We start from the raw sequence: 19,355 nt of genomic DNA on the forward strand, positions 1-19,355 counted from the left end.
AGCTGGGGAGAAGCTGACCTGCCTGTTCTGTGCTGGCCTGAGAGGCCTCCTTACGGAATAGATGTGACTGAGCTGAGATCTTACAGGTAAGGAGAAGTTAGTGAGTGGTGTGGACTGTGGTAGAAGGGATGGGACATTCCAGCAAAAGCCCCCAGTAGGAGGGGATGTGGTATTTCCAAAGAACTGAAAGCCCAGTGTGGCTGAAACTAAGAGAGTGAGGGCCTCTGAGATTTGAGTTGAGGCTGACGAGGTCAGAGGAGACAGAGCACTTCTGCTTTCTAATCACGTTCAGAATGTTTGGGTTTTTAAGAGATTACAACGTCAATACCTCACACAGTGCCCATTCCAGAGCAGGGTATGCAAGAAATATGAGTATGTAGTAAAACTGAAATGGTGGCACAAGGCGAAGCCAGAGAGTGAGCAGGAATCGCTGGGTCTTCGAGGGCCTCTTCAAACAGGCTGAGGCGTTTCAACTTCACATGCAGAATAATGGGCTGGCCCAGGAGGGTTCAGGCCTATTGAAAAGATGAGTTGGCATGGAGAATGGATGGAAAAGGGGTAAGAGCGGAAGCAGAAAACCCAGTGAGGAGATTACTGCAGAAATTCAGGAACTGCATGGTAGTGGTGGCAGCGGGAATGGAAATCGGAAAACAAGAGTCTAAAGAAAGGGACGGCGTTACAGGCCTCAGTTCCCTCCCAGCACTGGGACAGGGGAAGGACTGCAAAGTTCCTGCCTTGGGCGCTCCAGCAACAGCAGCATGGCTGCTGGGGAAGAGCAGGTCTGGAGCACAAATTCCCTTCCGATGCTTGACCGGGGCAGGTCTGGGACACACAGGAGGCACAGAGGCAGTCAAGAGGTCCAGGCTGCAACAAAGGTTTGGGAGGCGGCAGGAGCAGACGCTGCTGTAAAATGGCAGACTGGAGAAGGTGTAAGGAGAGAAGAGACACGTAGTCATCAAGGGTCAGACAAAAGAATTCGAGTCTGTCCTTTTGTCGAGATCGAGGAACAGGAGAAACCAGAAAGAGTATGCTGCCACAGAAGCCACGAGAGGTGAGTTCGGGAGAGATGGTCAACAGTGTAAGCCTGGAGGAGGAATTACAGACCACAGCGCCGGGTTCTGTTTTGCCCTGTTTTTTTTTTCTCCGGGGCATTAATTGTAATCCGTATATTTTTCTTCATTGTCAGTCTCCTCCTAAGACTTGTATAAACAAGATGACGGTTTATGACTCATTGTACTGCTACTGCCTGGCGGGGGGCTCGCTGCACAGAGGCTCTCCAAGGTCTCTGCTGAAGGACTGGATGGAGAATGCAGCCATGAGCGTTTAGGAAGGAATCAGTAACGAAGGAGAAATGACAGATGAAGGGGGCAGGAATAATCCCAGGGGAGGTGTTGGAGCCAGGGAAAGAATGGGATCCAGGAAACAGGAACAGGGGTTGGTTGATCTTGAATTACACAAAAATACTTAGTAAATCATTTCCCACCAATCCTGTTCCCCAAGAACCAGCGAGTGTAAAATCCTCTCCCACGAGTCTCTCTATTGTCCACATGGGCTTGCCAATCCAGGGTATCTCCATTCCCACTGATATTTTATTGCAGGAAAACTGTGAGTTAAAAGTAGGCTGGAAATGAGGCTTCTCTGAGCATTCCAATTCCAAACCTCTGAATTGTGAGCAGCGCTAAGATCTCAAGAAGTTATTTCATCCCAACGAGAGATTTCAGAGCATGATGCCAACATGCTTCAAGGCTTTCAGACAAAACAATGCGCCAACATCTGCCCTTAAAAAGCACGGCAACTGGACTGGGTTATTTAACAAATGCTCACTTTTCAAAAGCAGTCACTTACAGCACTAAAGAGGCAGATCCCTTAGTTCACATAAAACCCAATTCAACATATCAATTTTGATTTCAAAGTAACTTTTTTAAGACTACATTTTCGCTTCTGCCTTTCCCTGAAAAAGAAAAAAAAAAGATGTGCTCCCCATTGTCCCCACAATGGTAACACTGCATTAACTACGTTCTAATTAAACATCCTAAATCTGGAACGAAACCCACTGCGGGTGGGGGAAGAGTGGAGGACAGAGAGGAAAAAGCCGATGATTTCCTAAGACTGGCCCAATTTACTTATCATCAAGGGCCCCACTGACTTTATCCAGCCTTAGATCAATCACTTCCCAAAGGCACACCTTCTTACTTTCAGAATGAGGAAACTATGGATAAAGTGTGGTTTTGTAATGGGGTGTCCAGCGAGGGGTCCCCAAGGTCCCCACAGCCCATGGTCGGGGGTGAGGGAAGGGGGGAAATATAGGCTTAAGGTACTTTTCATAACAAAGGCAAGATAATAGCTGTGCTACCCCCTGAGGGGCAAGGTGGGTGTGACTTTCAGGATATATCTTGAAATAGCCAGGGGGTGCGGACCCCCTGGATCACTGAGTGACTCTTGCCATGACTGGGATGGCAGCGGACAGAATATAAACTAGGCAGAAAACTGGCAAATGTAACTCACAGTCAGAGGAGTAGAGATGAAGTCACACAGGAGGCTCCAGGTCAGGATTTAAACTAAGGGTGGGCCCCCATGAGGAGGAGAGACATTACAGAGAGGTGAAGAAGGGCCATGTTGCAGGCAGTGAAGGAAGAGAGCCATGAGTGAGTGAGTGAGTGAGTGAGGAGTGAGGAGGAAGAGCCAACATGCAGCTGGAAGTGAAGGCAGAGTCCAGCAGGCTGCCGGCAGTGACACAGGATCCATGTGGGCTGCAGAAGCTGGCTTGCCATGGGCCAGTAAGAAAGCAGGCATGCTGCTTTGATTGTGCCTGGTCTAGCCAACTCCGAGGCCATCAGGGATCCTGCCTTGCAAGACGCTGACCCCGCTACCTTGCAAACCCGGACTCTCTCTGGACTCTTGAGACTTGTGCCTTTCCTGGACTTCACCATGATCCAATGTAACACAGCACATAATTTCCTGGGCTATAACATGGAGGCTGATGACAACGTACCCCAGATCCTGAAGGACAGAGCGGCTGCATGAGGATGGTGACTTTGGTCCTTCAGAGGGGCTGGAGAACTGTTTGCATAGCCAGCTTAAGAATATGGGGTACTGCTGGGTTTGCTTTTAGCTTATAACTCTTGGCGGAACAAGGGAAGTGCTGGGTCTCATGGGAAAGGAGGACATCAAGCATAAGTGCTGGGAGCCCCCCCAAGGTTGGGATAGTGTAAACAAAAACCTACTCCTTCCAGCAGTAATTGTTGAGTCATTCACCAAGGTTCCACATGGACGGGCCCCTGTCTGCTTGGCTACAGTGTCATGCAAAGGATTTTCTACAAACATAAACCAAAACCATCAACAGCATGTTTGCTCTGAGGACTGCCAAGGAAGACTAAATGATGCAATGGGAAGACTCTGGACCAGGGGCCACAATGTCCATATTAACACACGGCTTCCAGGACAGTCAAACCACCATCTTTTCCACTCCACCCACTATTCCCACATTTCCATCCTCTGCCTCAAGGCATGGCCCCACTTCATGTTGGTATGCCAGCAACCAACACAGAGCCTGGCATCGTGATGGTACTCACGTTTTGGAAAAGTGCAAAAAGGGATGGAGTGGGACTGCCTACATTTGAATCCATCCTCTCTCACCAGCTTGAACGTGACTTAACTCAGCTTCCTTATCTCTAAAGTGGGGATGGTTATAGCACCTTCATCACAAGATTGCTGTGAGGATTAAACGAGTGAAAGATCCTAAAGCAACTGGAACAATACCTGGCAAACAATGGGGAAGAGTTTCCCAAGATCGCCCTTATCCTTACGACCGTCAGTCTGACCTTGAGCAAGTCACTGTCCACCATGGGGTTAAATTTCCCCACCAGTGAAATCATGGGGTGGATGAGCTGATCTCAGGGAGATTCCCAATGGCTTAGCTCCTCCATAATGCGCTGAATCCTATTACAACTCTAAATCCTGCTCAGGCTCTGAGCTCTCAGAACGGCAGCAGGGAGGGAAGGTAGTGCTGGCTATCCGACAGGTCAGGTCAGGTCCCAGAGGCTTACAAGCCCTTGGAGCTTCAGCTCCTCCCAACCACAGGCTGGCTGCAGAGTCCCGCAGTCCACACTTCCTTACTATAGATACAGAGGGTTCAGAGATGAAAATCTTCGTGATACTCACATCTGTGGAAGCAGCACAGGCGTGAGAAAAGGACAAACTTTGCAGAAGGAAACCAGGCAAGGAGAGCCAAGGAACAATCGAGACAAAAGCAAACATGAAAGACCAGAAATACACTGTGCCCACTGGGTTGTTTATTTAGCATCCCTTGTCTTACAGCAATTAAGAGAACTCAGAACTACACAAGGCAGCTTGGGAGCAGGGGGAAGGTTCCTCACCTGGAAGCACGGCCCTCAGAGGGACTACCCCTCCCTTCAAACCCAGGCAGACCCCCGTGGGGAGCAAACTCTTCAGAGTGAATGGTCCCCAGTAGAAGCTGCTTTCTCAGAAGCAGTTACTGCTGGACATTTCCCTATCCTCCACTCAGCCCAGTGTTCAGTGTTCAGGATGCTCACGTCCCCTTTCCTTTCTGGGCCTCCATTTCCACTTCTTTACAATGGAGGAGGGCGGAATTCGGGCCAACTAGTTTCCAAGTTTCCTAGCAGCATTAAAATTGTAGCATTCCATCAATGACTTCCATTTTGCAGGGGGAAAGAAATAATTTTTAATGAGATAAAAAAGAAAGTTCATAGTTACTTATCCTTTTCTGCCTGAACCTAGACTTCCTGGGTTCAAATCCCCACTCTATCAGTAGCTCTGTGACTTTGGGCATATGAATCTCTGAGTGCTTTGGAAGTCTCATCAGCAAATAAGAACAAGAAGAATAACCGTTCCTCATAGAGTAGGTATTAGGATTAATTCAGTTCATATACATAAAGTAAGAATTGCGCCTAGTGTGGTTATTATTTTCAAAGTTACGTAACTTTTACTGAAAGGGAATATCTGGGAAACAGCACACTAGGACTAACGCCTGCACACACGCGTGCACACACACTCACACATGGCAGACAAACAGGAAACCTAGGTCCTAATTATGACTCTGCCCCGAAACTAGCTGCATGCTTACTTGTATGTCATGAACCAAAACACTGCTCCTCTCTGGGCCTCGGTTTCCAAAGCAGACAGCATAAGGTTACCCTAAAAGTACTCAGATCAAAGGCGGTATGTTGGCAGCCAGAGCATTCCGTTTGACCTGCAGTTTTAAATCATATTATGTTTCTTTAACGTTTGGTTTTATTCTCAATATTTAAAAATCTGAAGGCTTTTCCATAAACTTTCAGATTTATCAGGTCTCTTAAAACATCTCAAGTTCTGTCAGCCCTGGCCCCTTTAAGCAGTAGTTCTGAAAGTTTGGGCTCCAGACCAGTAGCAGCTGTATCAACTGGAGACCTCCTAGAAATACAAATCCTTAAGGCTGGATTCCAGACCTGCTGAATCAGAAACTGCAGGAATGGGGCTGGCAATCTGTTTTAACTAAGGGGGAAGGTTGCTGGAGGAGATGGGGGTACCGGGTGGAAGGAGGCAAAGAAGGAAAACTGGGACAACTATAATAACACAATTAAATAAAGCATATTTAAAAAAAAAAAAAAATCAAGCTGGAGAAGCACTGCAGCGGAGGGAAAATGGGCAGGCACTGAGAGCAGTGGCCTCTTTTAGAAGAAAGATGTAAAAGGTGACTCATTCCCTAGTGCACACCCTCCACTCCCAGGTATCCCCGACTCTGACCCCAAGGACCAGCTGGCATTATTACCTGAGAAGCCCACCACTCTCGTTTTCCTTACTGTCTAGTCCCTGGTGGGCCTCTGGCACATCGGCTCCTGTCTAGGTGGACCACCCCATCTCACGACTGGGCTATGAGCACCTCGGGCACTGACACCAGGGCTGTGTCATTCCAAATCAGAACCATAGCCTGTGTGACAGCAGGCTGCACACACCAAGGGCACCGTTAAATGAACAAACTGTTGAGTTTCCTTTATTAATCACAATCCATACAAACAGCTGCTGTAAGAACAGCTGCAGCTGCTAAAAGAGTGATCTCGGAGCAGCCTAGAAAAGTGCTCACAAGCTGAATACCAATAAGACACATGCAGACTCGCAATCAACTGGCTTGGTTCTTCCTACCAATCCTCCCTGCCTCCCTGGGCCAGAAATCCTCCTTCTGCCACAGTCTGAGACAGGGTAGGTGGATAGGGGAGATTTTTAAAATTAGCATTAACACAAAGAATTCAGGGTAACCTTTAAAGGACTTAAGTTCAATCCTACCTCAACCCTTTAGTGACTGACCTTGTCAACTGCTCTTGACCATGTTTCCTCCTATGTTAAAACAGACACAAATAATATCTACTTTATATGGTTGTTATGAATAGTTAAAAGGAGACTGTGCATGTAAAAGTAGTTTGTAAACTGTGGAGAACTAGATAAAAGGCTCGTTATTGTCCCATAAAAATTGGCCTTTGACTCATAAATCGTCTAAGGTAGTACTCCCTGTTTCTGCCAAGAGCTATCTAGTGAAATCAGATAATCACATGACTACAAGGGGCCTTCTGAGGACCTGTAACCCAACCTTTCTGCACTGCGTCCCTCCCCGGCAATCCCTGAATGCCAGGAACCAGAGCCAAGCCAAAGAGTGGCCCCACCTGAAAAACCTTCACCTGCAAAAAGGTCACTACCTTCCAAGGCAGGCGGCCCATTCCTTCCACCTGGGGGCTGATCAGAACATAGAACATTCCTCCTTGTAGAGGCCAAATCAGACTTGCTATGATTTAAGCAGCCTTGAAACTTGAAGCTCATCTCAGGGCCTTTGCACAAGCTGTCCTGGCCACCAGGAATGCTCCCGCAGCTAGTCTTCCAGTCGCCAGGTCCTCCTTACCCTTCCACTTCAGTATCTCTTTAGAGAGGCCTTCTCTGCCAGTCTCCACTCCACCCCACCCAGTTACCCTCCATCATTATTCTCTGCGCTTTGTTTTCTATAGCACACATCCCCAGTTATTTGTGTGCCTACATTCCGCTGAATTCCCCCAGAGAAGTCCTACGGACATAGTAACCTTGCTTCTCTCATTCGCCAGTCTGTGCACTTACACAGTAATGTAACACAGTAATCACACTGGTTCATGACACGTGGTGCAGCATACACTGAATGAATTTGTGAATTAACAAGTGAATGCTCGACACCATTCTGTGCACACTGAACATATTCAAATACTGGTTAGAAGAAACAAAAAACTAAAGAAGACTTACACCAACTCCCACTGCTGACTTACCTCTCATTTCACAAATAGTAATCACAGCTTCTTACGTTGAGGAAAAAATACAAAAACTAAACAAAAGGAATGACAGCTCCCCATGCCAGCTCTAGTCACAGCAGCCCTGGCCCTACTTATCTGTCTCTGTATCTTGTATAGAGGGAATTCACGCAAAGGCACGTACGTGGACGAAAAACCGGTGTTTCCTGGAGAAAGGGCCTCCTGTAATGGCATAATTATAATCTGTCCTTAAAGAAATTACTCAGCAGGCAAGTACTTGCCCAAGTCCACTGTGAAACAGACATGGACCCTAAGAACCAGCTGGGCAGGGCCTAACAACCACACGTGCAGAATGCATAGGTATAGGGCATATGCTTACCTGGTCCACCATCAGTCAGCCTCGACAGCTATACACCTGCAGCTCAGGGGGAAGGTAGAAAAACCCTTCCACCCTTGTCTGGTTGAGAATCCAAGCTCACCCCAGCAACCCATGAAGGATTCCCGAGGGTAAAAAAGCCCACGAGCTCTTGGCAGCAGTGTGCTGCAGCAGAAGACACTCGAGATCTGGGTTGAGTCCTGTTCTACAACTTACTCCATGACCTCCACCTGAGTCACTTCACCTCCCAGTCTCAGTACTAATCCCACCTCTGTATGTGGACTAATAGTTCTTTATAACCTTTCTCAAAGGCCTGTCCAAAGAATAACACCACACCATACCAGATGTGAATGTGTCTTACAATCAGTAAAGCACTGTACAAAGGTGAGTTGTTGATGGCAAGTAACAGTAGTTTATAACAATAAAGTAGGACTACAATCTGAATTCCAGAGCAGGCACCTGAATGGACACTTGCAGGCTGACTGATGCACACACGGAACACATCCACACAGCGGATGACTCAGGCTTCCTCTGCCTTCTGCAAGACCCCCAGGGTGGGCATACGGGAGGTCCATGTGCACCCTAGATGCCCACGGAAGAAAAGTCAGGGTCCACAAAAAAGGGGACATTCCCACAAGTCACTGTGTACTGCTCTTAGAGATCACTTGGGACATTTCTTAAACTGCCCTGCAGGGTAAGTCTTAAAGACATTCTTGAAGTGCAGTAAAAATTCCGCTAATCACATAAGGAGATCAGATCAAGATTTTCTTGACCGCAGCAAAGATGATATAGCATGACTTCAAGGAGAGGGAAAATCATAAAGAGACAATGTCAGAAAGTGCTCACTCCTTACACAGAGCCTGAAACAAGCTTTACACAGAAGGGCTCTTTTAAAGCAAATCAAGTCACTTAACACTCTGTGAGAGCCTACTGTGTATAGATAGGCCCCCAGTGGGTGCTGCAAAGATAAATGAGCCAGGGATTCTTTAACCTGGAGTATGGGAAAGAATGTGTTAGGAATATAAAGGGGACCAGGTGCTAGGAAAACACAGAGGAAAGGTAAATTGTTTTCTCCTTGGAGCAACAGATAGAGGAAAGCTTCAGGAGTCAAGTGGCATTTGAGCTGGGAGAAGAAAACAAAGCGGAGATGAGGTATCAGAATGCTGCCTTTAGAAGCTGAGTCTTAACTGCCTCTGTGACAAAGACGTCTTGACCGGGGTGGAAAAGCCAATGAACCCCTGCAAAAAATAAAATGAGTATGATAAAATTATACAGGACTTCAAAGAAAATGGTATTAAAACACAAAATGCATTCAAAAAATAAATCTGTGATAGAGTACCATATGCGATTCTTTATTAAAGCAGTAAATAAAATCCAGGAGCAAGTCTAATAGCCAACATCAGTTCAAAGCAGCAATAAATGATTTTTTGAGATATCTGTAACAACTTTAACATGAAGTGAAAATATCTGTGATTTCTGTGGGCAACAAAAACAAAAAACACAGGTACTACTATGGTTTGTTACCAACTTTTATAATGGTAGGAAATGCTATTATTTCAGTTAGAGGTTAATGAAAATAAAGATGTAGCTTTTTCCCAGTCAAGTTCACAAACGCTATGCTATTGTTTCCATGGACTCAGGTTAAGAACTGATAGAGAAAGCAGCCTAAACAAAGTAAGAAAGTGGGAACCATGGACATGTTGTGTGACCATGGAGAACATGCAAACACAGATAGGAGATGACACTGAAAGTTCAGTTAAACCCTCAGAAGTCAAAAATACGAAGGTTCATCATCCTCAATTATTACATCACAAAATGTGCTGTAAGTCCCAGAATAGTGTCTTATTTTGGAATAGAAGAGGAATGAAAATAAGCCAGAACATCTTTCCACTGGTTTCAAGTTGTAGCTTCTTTGTAAAAGTGTGGCAGATGACAACATATTGATAGATTTACCAAAAAACACATACCCACTATGAATACTGTGATGTAAAACCGTATGCACGTAAGAATGAGTGGGTGTAAGCATGTGTGTAAACACAGATGTCTGGAAAAATGTACATCAAATATTAATGGAATTAGAATTTGGAAGTGATTTTACTTTCATCTTTGTATTTTCTATAGCTGGAAATTGGGCAAAACGCATGCCCAAAAGAAGTTAGGCTTTCTTCAGGCTGACACACACCACAGAATACAAAACAGAGCTGGTACTAGAACTCCGAAATGTCCTTCTCTTGTACAGCAGAAAACTTTTCAGATTCAGAATTTAGTCATGGGCTGCATGGGACGCTTCAGTCAATGGTGGTCCCATTAGATTATAACGGAGCTGAAAAATTCCTATCACCTAGTGATGTCGTGGCTGTCCTGATGTGGTAGTGCAACGTATTCCTTGTGTGTTTGTGGTGATGCGGGTGTGCAGGGTTTATGAAGCCCATAGTAGTGTACTGTTCTAGGCCATCACATTCTCACCACTCACTCACTAACTCACCCCGAGCAACTTCTGTCTTGCAAGCTCCGTTCATGGTAAGTGCCTATCCATACAAGTGTACCATTTTTATCTTTTTTGCTGCATTTTTACTGTACCCTTCCTATGTTCTATGTACACCTGCAGTGTTTGGTGCAGTACCGAACTGTACAGGTCTGCAGCCTGGGAGCAACAGGCTGTCTGCCCCTACAGTCTAGGTGTGTAGTGGGCTGGGCCATCTAGGTTTCTTCTGTAAGTAACTCTACGCTGTTCGTTTGCACACTGACAAAATCACCCAGCAATGCATTTCTCAGAACAGATCTCCTCTGTTAAGCGACACATGACTGTAATTATTAGCTCTAGGGATTGATTCAGAATGCAACCAGAGATTCCAAATTGTTAAAAAGCTCCAGGGGAGTCTAAAGAGCTAACACTCAACCACAAGTTCTCAGTTTGACAAGAGAGAGTCCAACACATCTGTGAATACAAAAGGGTCCCATTCTCAGCTTGAACAATGCATTACCCAATGGATGACACAACAAGGACATCATGGGAAGACCGGGATCATCAACAAACCTAGGGCTCTTCTGTTAAGAACAAAGGGCAGCAACTGCCCAGAGCCATGGAGGAGAACTGAAGTCAACCCAAACCAGCGGCAAAAATAAATGTTCTGAGGGACCTTCCTGCTCTAGATGTATAATGTTGCCAGAGCTGAAACAGGCGTCAAAGATGATCTTGTCCATTATACAAATACAGCACACTCGAGACCTGAACACTAAGGAACTGATCAAGACTTGGAGGACCACCAAGCAATGATCTGCAACAAATCCCCTCAATAAATACTGCTGGATGATTCATGAAGAGAAAAGTGGCATTCAAACACTGAAGAGACAGGGCTCCAAAGTGGCCTCCTCTGAAGTTACAGAAAGTGTCTTAAAATGCGGTAGGTCTGGCAGCACTCCAAAGTACCACACCATAAGTTAGAACTTAGAAGTGGTCTTGTGGTATTCGAGGGCCTGAAAAGACACAAGAGCCAGCAAAACTATTTTCCTAGAGTCGGTGCCTAGAAAGGAGAGAAGGGTCTCCAAAGGACCATGTGAATTTCTCAAAGTTCAGGCTCACTATTTTGTCCTTAGGACCCTGCATACTGCTTGCAGGCAATACAACATTCAGTAAACATTAGTTGAGTGCATGAAAGGAAGAAGAAAGAGACAGAAGCCATTCCTGCTCCTATAGGCTAAGTAGGTTACTGAGTGTAGCATTCCCCAGGCAGCAGGGTCTTTTTGGTTGTCTGAATCAAGAGTAATGGAAAGTGACTGCTAGTACAGCGGAAAGAACATGAGTTTTTGAGTCAGACATCTCTGGGTCCAAATTCAAACTTTGTATGACCTTGGCATAAGTACTAGAACTCTGAGCCTTAGCGTTTCATCTTAAAAAGGAGATAACACAACCCACTTTACCTCCAAAATAGGCATGATAATATTTATCCTTGCAAAGTTGTTAGAAGAAAATTACACGAACTAATGGACTTATGCAAAGTAAGCAACACAATGGCCAGCACACAGTATGAGCTTAACGAACAGCAATGCACATTTGAATTAATCATGCCCGCTATAGTCAGAGCCCATGTTCTCCTAGGTTGCCTCTGATCATACTCTGTAGTTTTTCTGATACCAAATTGCAGATGTAATTCCAGTTGAAGTTCACTAGATTTCCTAATAAAACCGATTTCATACAGTAAATATCAAAAACCATGTATACATTCCTTTTCAGTTTACGAAGTTAACTTCACATTCACATACAACTCTGAAATGATGCATTACTATTATCAATGTTTAGTAGATGAAAAAACTAAGACTGCTCAACCTGCAAGAAGCAAACTGAAATGGGTACAGGTTTTAACATTTTGTTACAATGGCCATCATTTTCCTAACCAGAAATTCAAACGAGCAATTTTACTGTGGAATAAAATACTTAAACTCAGACTGCTCCAGAAATCACCTCAGAGGCTGCTTGGATCATCCTAATATTGACAGCTGAACTCAGAAACAAAATCCTGAAAGAAGAGGCAGTAATTTTTTTTTTAAACAAAGACCTTTCTTTGGACTTAATGCATCTATTATTAATAGTTTCACGTAAGAGAGGAGATGTTAAGAGTCAGGCCCGTATGTATTTTAGCCATATCTCTACCCTTTATTAGCCATAGGACCCTGGATGACTCTTAACCCCAGTAAATTTCAATATCCTCTTCTGTGCAATGAGAAAACATTACTCCTAAGGTTGTTTGAAGTTCCTGGCATCCAAAAGACAAGCAGTAATTTATAGCTATTCTAATAACCAGGCCGTGGTACTGGCCATTCAGATTTTAGGAAGTCTGCCTGACTGCTTGTCTCCCTCCTGGCTTCTCTAACTTCTGCATAACCCCCTGTTATTCATCTCTTCAATGGGGACACAACCAGTCTCCACCGGACCTCACCAGGGAATGAAGATAACAAAGAAGCTGTTAGAGACATTATGCAAATACCAAATATTATTAAAACATTAATGAACTCTGGCAATTTCCCTGAATTTTGATAAATGGTGTTTATTATGCACTGCCAGCCTCTCACACAATCTGGGCTCTCAAATATTAACTAGGTAATAACAGCAATCACTCTTCTAAAAGACCAAGGTGTAGAGAAATAAGAAGTCTAGATGATTCCACAGAACACCTGCCTCCAAAAGAATCTCTGTACAGATGATGTTAGGACAGGCCACAGAGACCACAATGACACCAGCACGCTCTGATCAACTCCACAGCCTACAGAACCCAGCGTGGATAGGCTGAAAGGTCATTCATTGGTTATAACAAATGCCTACCACCACTTTTTCTTTTGCATATAGTTGCCTCCAAACTAGAAAAACAGATAAAGGTTTGGGAAGCTGGGGGGCTTTAGTTGGAGCTAACAATCTTGTATAGAGAGTGGCTGCCAACCACTTAAAAACAGAGAGCTCATCCACAGCTCCATTAAAGAGGCTTGCACCAAATTGCTCTGCCATTTCATTGTGTAGGGGGATAATGTTTTTAAGCTGCTGACAATCCTCAGGTACAGCTCAGAGGCAGAACAAAGCCAAGAGGACTCAGCACCCCCATAACTCCAAGAAATAAAGGCCTGGTGCCACCCCAGTGACACCTTAACAAGCTGAGGGTCATTAAGATACCTCATCCGAATATTCATGAAAGACTCAAGGCGATGGCAAGTGAGACAAAGTGCACAAAAAGAGATTTTGGTTTTTAAGCCAAGTGAAAATCCGCTTTAGAAAAAGTAAATCCACACAGGGACCCTTGCTGTCTCCAACCTTTCAGTTGTCTAGAGCTGCCAGCAAGCGCCTCATTAAGGGAAAGCAAGGAACTCACAAATGAATGTAGTACCACACACAAGGCAAGCTCATTTCACCATCTGCCTTCTAGTGTCCAGAAGGGCAAAAGGCTTAAATGACACACTGTCCTGATTTTCCTCTCCTGCAGGTGGAACTCTCAAATTCTCAGGGGGCAAGAAAGACTTCTTTTGCAACGTCAACTGAGTAAAAAGGAATAGAAGAGAATTTAGTTCACCTGTCAACACAATGCTACTCATACCATTAAACACACATGTAAATTAAGCACCCAAGATAAGACCCTTCACACCTGGATAAGGCTTTGCTAAATCAGTGTATTAGTTGTGGGGTTAGTGGAGGGGTTCCTAACGTGCTGGACATGTAAACTTACCCCTCCCCATGTTCTCCCATTTTCTGTTCCAAAATTATCCTGACTGGTAGTGACCTAGCACCTTTTCTAAAGATCCAAGGCAGGAGACACCAGAACCGATGCCGGGGCCATAACACCACACTGGCAGACTTCCATCATTTATGTCAGAGAGAAAGGCCCTCATTAAGCAACTTAAATAACTGCTCTGAACCCTCTCTGTGTGCCCCCACCCTGCCAACAATCACTGTGTTGGTTTTCACGTCTGGTAGCTTTGTAAGCTTGTAAGCTTCCCTCTGGAAGGTCATTCCCACCAAGTTTGGGAGTTATTTAAAAAATAAATAAAAACAGCCCTGGCTAGGTTGGTCAGTGGGTTAGAGCGCCCTCCACACCAAGGTTGGGGGGTTCTCCCTGGTCAAGGCACACACAACCAATGATTGCATTAACTAAGTGGAACAACAAATCTCTCTCCCCCCCTCATCAATTTAAAAAAACATATTCAATTCATCTAAAGAGTTGAATTGTCAAATATCTCAATAAAGAGCTTTTCAAACCCATACACAATCTAGGCTACACTTAGGGAGTGTAAAGCAAAAGGTAAAATCCAGCCCCAAGTTTAATCTGCTTTATCCAACTTCTGAAAGCGTTACAACTACTCGAGTCCACAAGTTCAATCTGTTTTACTCCCCACCCCCTCCTTGGGCTTCGGAAAGGAAGAAAGCCGAGAGGGAAAAGGTACTCCACGACACAACCAGCAACAACAGCCAGCCAGCCAGCAGAAATCCAAGCAGATGGGCAGGGGAAAGGCGAAAGAGCTCTGTCTTCCTCTTTGGTCGAAGACCTTTTTCAATCAAATTTTCCACTATCTGGAAAATTGGCCGAGGACAGAACGCACAGAGACCCCAGATCAGCGGGATGTTAACGGCCAGGCCACTTACTGCATGCCCGCCAAGGTGGCACTGGTGGAGCCGCAAGCTGCAAAGGAGGCTCCCAACGGCGCGGACACTCACACCACACTTCAGTAGCAATAATGCGAAGGACCGGGCACCTGAGGAGGGGTTCGGTCTCCCAGGCCATTATTTTCTTTCACACACCATTCAACAATCAGTTTAAAAACCTGTAGGTGCTAGTTTCGGGGAATAGTAGTGGGCGGCATATTTCTAACCCCCGACATCTCCCAGATTCTAATTTCAGGGCACCTCTATCGCCAGAGCAACGACCGTACACAAAGAGGAGGGGGCCAGTGCCCCCAGGGGTCCGTGAATTGGGAATTCCGAGCTCTGCCAGAGCCCTGGGGAAGCACCGGAAATGCTTCCGACCGCTTCAAAGGGAAGTCGATTTATAAATCGAAGTTGCTAACTCCCGGCGCCCAGCCTACTTCAGCGGGTTACTAAGGAACACCCAACAAGTTTGGCCACCGGGGGCTTGGTGTGACAGCGCCGCGCCGCAGGACTAGAGAAGCAACTTGTCGCTCGGGCGCTGAGCCAAAGCCCCAAGCTATCCCCACTTCCAAGCTCAGGAGCGGACTAGAGGCTCTGTGTTGGGAAGGCGCAGATCCGAGCCTAAGGGGACAAATCCCTTCATTGAAAGGCGCCGCGGGGTCTCATCTGGTCAGAGCTGCATCCAGGAGCTTCTCCCCACCGGTGATACCTTTCACCATGAACACTTCACCGCCCACCATCCCTGGCCGGTGAGAAATTAACAAAAGAGCCAGTGAACAGCTGGGGGAAAGGGACCAGGCGCAAAGTATAGTACGGTAGGGAGATAAGGGAGCTCTGCTTGCAGCGGAGAAAGAGGAGAGGCTGAACAGAGAAGTGTTATACCCCAGGCACCCGACTCCGGGCAGGAGAGCAAGAAGGGGGAATGGGTTCGCTCCCCCGCTTCCCATCACACACACACACACACACACACACACACCTCCCCCTTTTTGCTTCTTACCCAGCATGGAAAAGATGAAATCCTTGGCTGTGTGAATTTCCAACGCTCTCTGGTCGTCGTATTCCCGCTGGTCGTGCTTCGTGAATTCTTGGATGAGTTTGTTCAATTCCTCCACCCGAGCTCCGGACCTGAAATCCAGCTCCGGGAATGTAGGCTTGTTGTTACAGCCCAAGGAGGCTGCCTTGCTGGCGGTGGGAGCCGCCATCTTCATGCAAAACGCGCCGAGTAGCAGCTCCGCGGCGGCGGCAGCACCCACCCCCGCCCCCCACCCCGCCCCCCTGGGCCTCCTCCCCTCGCCGGCTCCCAGGCTCAAGCCCGGGCCCGTGGGCGGGCTGGAGGGCGGGCGTCCGGGCGGGCGGTCCCAGTTGGGTGCGCTCCGGGCGTCCCGGCTTCGGAAGGAGCTGAACTGCAGCGAGGGTGCGTGTGTGGCCCCAGCACCCTTTCCTGCGGCCCCACGCCGGCCCTGGTACTGCAGGTCCTCGCCCTCCCCTAGCCCTTGCTGGCAGCAGCGACAGCGGCCGTAGCGCCAACCCAAACCTCCCCCAGAGCGAGGAAAGTGAAGTGGAAACAATGTGAAATTCACCAGCTCTGAAATCAACAAGCTGCCTGCTCCCGTGCTACCGAGCTAGCACCAGCGTCCCCATTTAAAGGGACAGCGCACCCAGTGGAAAGAAAAATAAATGACAGAGGTCTGCGCGCCTAATGCCACTTGCCAGTCTGTGCTCGGGCAGACGTGCTAGGTGTGGACGTATTCATTTTCTACCTCCACCCCCTTGCGGGGCAGGGCTTGCCAAGCTTATTCTAGGAGAAGGGAGTCTTCTTCAATCTGATTTTAAGGGCGGTGTCCTGAGCGAGGATATCTCTATGGGAGCGTTTCCATCTCAAGCAACCTAATGTCTTTAGATGAAAGAACCTGCCTTAAGGATTATGAAACCAGTCTCCTGCATAGGTTGCCAAACAAGATAGGATTAAGAGCATCAAAAATAAATAAATAAAATAGAGTGCCCACCCACCCCTGTATAGACTCATAATAGGAATTAGCCACTACAGTATCACTTACCTTTGCCCAGGGTAATTTATTTTCCTGGATAACATCTTATTCAACTTAACATATAATGAGTTAATAAGATTCTGCCTGCTCCAATATAAAGCTAGGGAAACTAGTGTGGGTGTAGGTATGGGGGTGGGAGAACAGGAGGAATTACTTCAGGTTCCAATGACTGTTGAATGACAAGGTGAAAATCCTCTCATTCAACAAACACAATTTGAGCACCGGCTATTTGCTAGGCAGAGTGCCAGAATCTGGGTGGACAGTGATAAGACAAAGAAGCCAAAGGACATAGTTCTTACAATGGAGTTACACTTATTTGACATGGCAGGTTCCTTCTAAGTCATGGTCCTTTAGTTAAAATAGGATCTCAGAGGTATTTTTATTGTTTATGAGGTTTTGACTCAAACACTTAGGAGGCCTATTGGTTCTTAGAAACAAAGGTAATTCTCCAAAATCCATCTGTTCTCTATGCTGCAGTCCCTGATTTAGGCAAGACCTTTTTTATTTTCTTACCTGGGATCTCATGGCCAAGAATACAAACTGTTTTGTTAGACTAAAAAATTAATCCAGGCTCTGCCATGCCTTCCCTTACAAAATGGAGATAATAATAATTCCTGTCTCATTGGTTTTTTTAAGGATTACAAGAAATAAAATGGTCCAAAGGCTTAGTGCAGAGCCTGATACAATAAATATTTAAATGTTCATTGCTACTATTGTTGTTATAAACTTTTACCCCACAGCATTTAGCCCTGCACCAGGGTCCTCAATGTTTGTTGAATAAAATAATGAGTAAAGAGCTTTGGCATAACTAGTTAATTTATTTTGCTTTTGGTATCCTTCTCTTTGAAACAAGCTTTCTCGGCCACTCAGTGTTAAAGAGGGTGGATGCATGACCAGATAAATGCTGGTGGACTAATGAGGCAGCTTCTTAAAGCATCTGGCTTTTGCAGGTCTCCTGTGCTGCCACGTGCACAGCCATGACAGTGTGTTACCATTACTTGGGCAGTGGTATAAGCCATGCAAGTGGTTGGAACGGCAACAAAAATTGATCCGTGCCCATCTGTCAATGCTTCTGTCATGACTGATGGATCTGAGGCAGCTGGCCAAGCCACAGTCATACTGTAAATCTGAAGGACCCTAGTTCACCCATGGAAGCAACAACCTCCAACCTACGTAATACAACTTAAAATAATTCTGACAGAAAAGCCAAAATGCTCCTTGTTAATTTCCAAAAGCATGAATGAGGCATTGCTCTTCCCTGGTTTTACTTTCCTTGTGATACTTATATTCATAGAGAGAAAATAGGTGGCTAGCAGGAATTGTTCTGAGTGTGCCTTAGCCATGGGTCTTGAACGTTTTGAATGAGTGAGTCAGGGGTCTCTCTTCTTCATTGTCTGTCCTACTGTCCATCAGCCAGATCAGAATTCTATAAATCACTGACTTTCAATGAACCTGTATATTTAGATAATGTACTAAATAGTTAACTAAATACCTTTTTCTGCTCTTAGAGGAATCTGATAAAATGGTATAAATTTTTTTTAAATAAGGAAAGAAAGGAACCATAATTTCCTGAATTGGTCTCTTAGGAGACGTTTTATCCTCCGGGCCCGTAGACTATGAGCTCTTCAAGGGCAAGTGCCGTGCCTCTCTATCTTTGTAAACACTGCACTTAATATAGTTTGTAGTCCTTCATTAATATGCTTGAATGAATAGATGTATAAATGAATGAAAAAACTGGTACCATTTCTCAAAGTCCAGGAAGCCAGCATTAAGTAATATTTGCTACAATTAAATATCTGAATGTAAACTATCTATGGTTTCCCAGCAATCACTTATGAGTTGTTATAAATATAGGCATTTCTTCCTGAGCTTAATTAAGTGCTTATATTTTCATGCCTTTTTCCCCCTATGTATGCTATGTGGCCTAAGAGAAGGAAGGGTAAAAGAAAAGTGAAGAGAGAAACAGAGCATAATTATTACACGATATTAAAGAGTGTCTGGGTGTTACGGTAAAAGCGCACATTTCTAGAGTTTGGAAAGATGACTCAGGAGAGGTCAGTGGAGTCTACCAGCTAAGTGAGCGCTAAGGTAGGTTGTTCCGGTGCTTGTTCTTGCAGCATCAAACAGACCAAAGGAACATGCTGCCTTTCTAAACTGCTGCCCCACTTATAGGCAGAACTGCCCATCTACTTTTCCACTCCCAAATTATGTTAGCTTCTGAAAGAAGCCTTCTTCTAGCCTCTCTGGAGCTGTTTGTGGCAAACTCTCAGCCATGAATAACTGGGCTGCGCAGAGCATGTATTAAAAATAGCAAGTTCCGCAACCATATGATGGATTAACAAAATGTAATTTTAAACAAGGATTCTCTGGTCAGACAGATTTAAATAGCAACCAAGGCTACAAGATCTGGCCTTTGGGGGGCAGTTTCATTTTCAATAAAAGTCTAAAAAAGGAAAGTGACCAGAAGTTCTTATGATTTGAAAATGTAGGCAGGAAAAAGAGAGGCAAACAGCATAGTCCTATGG

At 45.5% G+C, this 19,355-nt stretch overlaps 1 protein-coding gene across 1 annotated transcript in view; it reads right to left on the reverse strand.

Annotated features, from left to right (window-relative positions):
- The window catches only part of MB21D2 (Mab-21 domain containing 2), a 106,164-nt gene extending 89,787 nt beyond the window's left edge, over nucleotides 1-16,377 (reverse strand). The window contains exon 1 of the mRNA XM_028504857.2: nucleotides 15,780-16,377. Within this exon, the coding sequence (XP_028360658.1) occupies nucleotides 15,780-15,990 (211 nt within the window). The 5' untranslated portion in view covers nucleotides 15,991-16,377. The remainder of the gene's footprint in view (nucleotides 1-15,779) is intronic.
- Between the last annotated feature and the right edge of the window lie 2,978 nt (nucleotides 16,378-19,355).

The sequence above is a fragment of the Phyllostomus discolor genome, chromosome 2, assembly GCF_004126475.2.
Source record: "Phyllostomus discolor isolate MPI-MPIP mPhyDis1 chromosome 2, mPhyDis1.pri.v3, whole genome shotgun sequence".
Taxonomy (NCBI): Eukaryota; Metazoa; Chordata; class Mammalia; order Chiroptera; family Phyllostomidae; genus Phyllostomus; species Phyllostomus discolor.